General features: G+C 39.9%; 1 protein-coding gene across 1 annotated transcript in view; it reads right to left on the reverse strand.

Annotated features, from left to right (window-relative positions):
- LOC106877839 (leucine-rich repeat-containing protein 15) overlaps positions 1–3,597 on the reverse strand; it is a 20,160-nt gene that overhangs the window by 10,102 nt on the left and 6,461 nt on the right. Inside the window, exons 5-6 of the mRNA XM_014926870.2 lie at positions 3,482–3,553; positions 2,021–2,092 (exon numbers count right to left, since the gene is read on the reverse strand). Coding sequence (XP_014782356.2) covers positions 2,021–2,092; positions 3,482–3,553 — 144 coding nt within the window. The remainder of the gene's footprint in view (positions 1–2,020; positions 2,093–3,481; positions 3,554–3,597) is intronic.

The raw sequence follows: 3,597 nt of genomic DNA on the forward strand, positions 1-3,597 counted from the left end.
ACTTGTGTAAAATAATTCATTTAATAGCATAATTTAGTTAACAAATATGATTTTCTTACACATACAGAGACATATCAACATATACAAACATAGACTTACACACACAGAAATACAAAGTTACATATTCACAGAACGATTATACTTAATGTCGGAAAGAGAAAGGGAGAAATACAAAGTGAGAAAAAGCAGATATATTATTCCGAAATATATTACGTTAATAAATCATCATCATCATCATCGTTTAACGCCCGCTTTCCATGCTAGCATGGGTTGGACAATTTGACTGAGGACTGGTGAACCAGATGGCTACACCAGGATCCAGTCAGATTTTGCAGAGTTTCTACAGCTGGATGCTCTTCTAAACGCCAACCACTCCGAGAGTGTAGTGGGTGCTATTACGTTCCACCCGCACGAAGGCCAGTCAGGAGGAACTGGCAATGGCCACGTTCGAAATGGTGTATTTTACGTGCCACCTGCACAAGGCCCAGTCCAGCGGTACTGGCAACGGAATCGCTCGAATGTCTTTTCATGTGCCACTGGCACAAGTGCCAGGAAGGCGACGTTGGTAACGGTCACGCTCAAATGGTGCTATTTACGTGCCACCAGCACGAAAGCCAGACAGCGGTGCTCTGGCAACGATCATGCCCGGACGGTGCTCTTAGTGATTTACTGGTACAGGTGCCATCACGATTTCGCTTTCGCTTGCCCCAACAGGTCTTCGCAAACCGAGTTTAGTGTCCAAAGAAGGAATGTTACGCATAAGTGGGCTGGCTACATCCCTGGCAGAGGCCTTGGATTTTGGTCTCACTTGGCTTGCCGGGTCTTCTCACGCACAGCATATTTCCAAAGGTCTCGGTCAGAAGTCATTTCCTCGGTAAGGCTTAATGTTCGGAGGTCGTGCTTTATCACCTCACGCCAGGTCTTCCTGGGCCTGCCTCTTCCACGGGTTTCCTCAACTGCTAGGGTGTGGCACATTTTCACACAGCTATCCTCATCCATTCTCGCCACATGTCCATACCAGCGCAATCGTCTCTCTTGCACACCACAACTGATGCTTCTTAGGTTCAACTTTTCTCTCAAGACACTTACACTCTGTCGGGTATGCACATTGACATTACTCATTCGTCGGAGCATACTGGCTTCATTCATTGTGAGCTTTCGCATGTCTTCAGCAGTTACGGCCCATGTTTCACTGCCATGTAGCATGGCTGTTCGTACACATGCGTCATACGGTCTGCCTTTTACTCTGAGCGAGAGGCCCTTTGTCGCCAGCAGAGGTAAGAGCTCTTTGAACTTTGTCCTGTCTATTCTTATTCTAGCAGTTACACTTTCAGCGCACCCACCCTCACTACAAACTTGGTCACCCAGATATTGGAAGCTATCAACTACGTTCAGTTTTTCTCCCTGGAATGTGACAGAAGTTGTTTTCTGCACATTTTCAGTGTTTATTGCTCCTGAACATCTGCCACATACAAAAACTAACTTCTTAGTTAACCTGCCTTTGATATTGCTGCACCTCTTATATGTCCATAGCTTGCACTGGGTACATCTTATAGAGTTTCTACCTACACCTTTTCTACAGATCGAGCAGGGCCATCTACCTGAAGGGGTTTGTATTTTGTCTACTCTCCTACTTATTAGAACTTTGGTTTTAGCTAAGTTTACTCTAAGGCCCTTCGATTCTAGTCCCTGCTTCCACACCTTAAACTTCTCCTCTAGTTGTGATAGTGATTCTGATTCAGCAATTAGTGCAAGGTCATCAGCATAGAGGAGCTCCCAGGGGCATCCTGTCTTGAATTCCTCTGTTATCGCCTGGGGGACTATAATAAATAGGAGGGGGCTGAGGACTGAACCTTGGTGGACCCCTACTTCTACCCGGAATTCATCACTGTACTCATTGCCAACCTTCACCTTACTGACAGCGTCTCCGTACATCTCTCGCACAGCTCTCACTAACCATTCTTCTATCTCTAGATTCCTCATTGACCACCAGAAAAGGGAGCAAAAACATACCACTTACAATAACTGTAAATTGGTAAGATTGTAGAAGATTCCGGGATCGATTTTCTCAATAGTATTATTGTTCAAATATCTGCAATATAAAACAATGAATAATGGAAAGAGTAAATTAAAGTTGTCTGATGAAATATTCAGCCTTCAATCATAAAATCAGGTGAAGGACATAGGAGAATGAAAGAGGAGACACTAAAGTTGATGATGATGATGAAAGAGGTGATACACAATCAGAAACTGATCGTAATATCGGAGATGGTGAACGGAAAATCAAGAAAAAAAAAGCAGAAGAAAAGAAGAAGAAAAGGAAGAAGAAAAATAGGGGAAAACAAATGGAAAGCCAAGGAGAACAAGACAAAAAAGAAGGAAAATGGTAAGGAGGAAGAAGAAAAAACGAAGAAAATGAAGGTGAAAAAGATGATTATAAAGGAGAAGTGGAAAACGAAAAAGAAAAGAAAAAGAAGAAAGAGATGAAAAAGAAAGAAATGAAAAAGATGGAGAGGGAAAACAAGAAACGAAAGAATATGAACAAGAAAAAGAATAGAAAAAGAAAAGAGGAAAAAGAAGCAGAAAACAAAACGAAAAAGAACAAGGAAAAGAAGAGAAAGAAAATGAGTGGATTACAGGGCTCGAATGAAAGGAAAGAATCATCTTAGAGAATCAGATGAAAAGGAAGACGAAGAAGAGGAGGAGGAGGAGAATGAAGAAGAAGAAGAAGAAGAAGAAGAAGAAGAAGAAGAAGAAGAAGAAGAAGAAGAAGAAGAAGAAGAATCAATACCAGGGATATAGTGCCAATATGGTTACAGAATATGAGTCACAATGATAAAAACCACTGAAAAAAGAAAATCTATGTTAAATAGGAGAAATAAAATAAGACCTATGAAAATTTCCCAGAATGAAATCTTAAACGCGTAAGAAGCTTTCTATCAATCAATCTAAAACTGCCTTCCACTCTTGAATATTGATAAAATAGAAAATATAGATCGTACACTATACAACGTTAATAGTACTCTCTATTGAAAGTGACTTATGGGTTTTCATCTCCTCTTCTCACTTCTGTTCTCTCCATTTTCTATCCTGCATTGTTTAGAAAAAAAGAATATAAAGTTAATTTATATAGTTCCTAATTGTTTTAAATGACTGTGGTTTTATTACAAGTTGATAATTTCCCCCATCAAAAAAAAATAATAATAAATGAATTCCGAATTCATCTGTATCTACTTGCAAGAAAAAGAAAATAAGAAAAAAATGAATAATACGGAAGCATAACAAAATATGTAAAAACATTCTCCCTCACAGTCATTCTCTCCCCTTTTAGGGAGATATCTCCCACACTTTTATTTCCTAGCAAACACTGTTGCACGTTGCCTCTAACACTACAAGCAACCACATACTCCAGCGGTGACCACCAGTCAAATTTCACACGTATACAGTCATATTATTTTCCAACAAAATTGAGCCAACTTACAATATCTGTAGTCTAGGAAGGGCGTGAAAGCCTCCTTCTTCAATACTCGAAATATTATTGCTGTAAAGATATCTGTAGAAGTAAAGAACAACGAGAGAAGTTATAGAAAATATTTG

Source organism: Octopus bimaculoides, chromosome 30 (assembly GCF_001194135.2).
Source record: "Octopus bimaculoides isolate UCB-OBI-ISO-001 chromosome 30, ASM119413v2, whole genome shotgun sequence".
Lineage (NCBI taxonomy): Eukaryota > Metazoa > Mollusca > Cephalopoda > Octopoda > Octopodidae > Octopus > Octopus bimaculoides.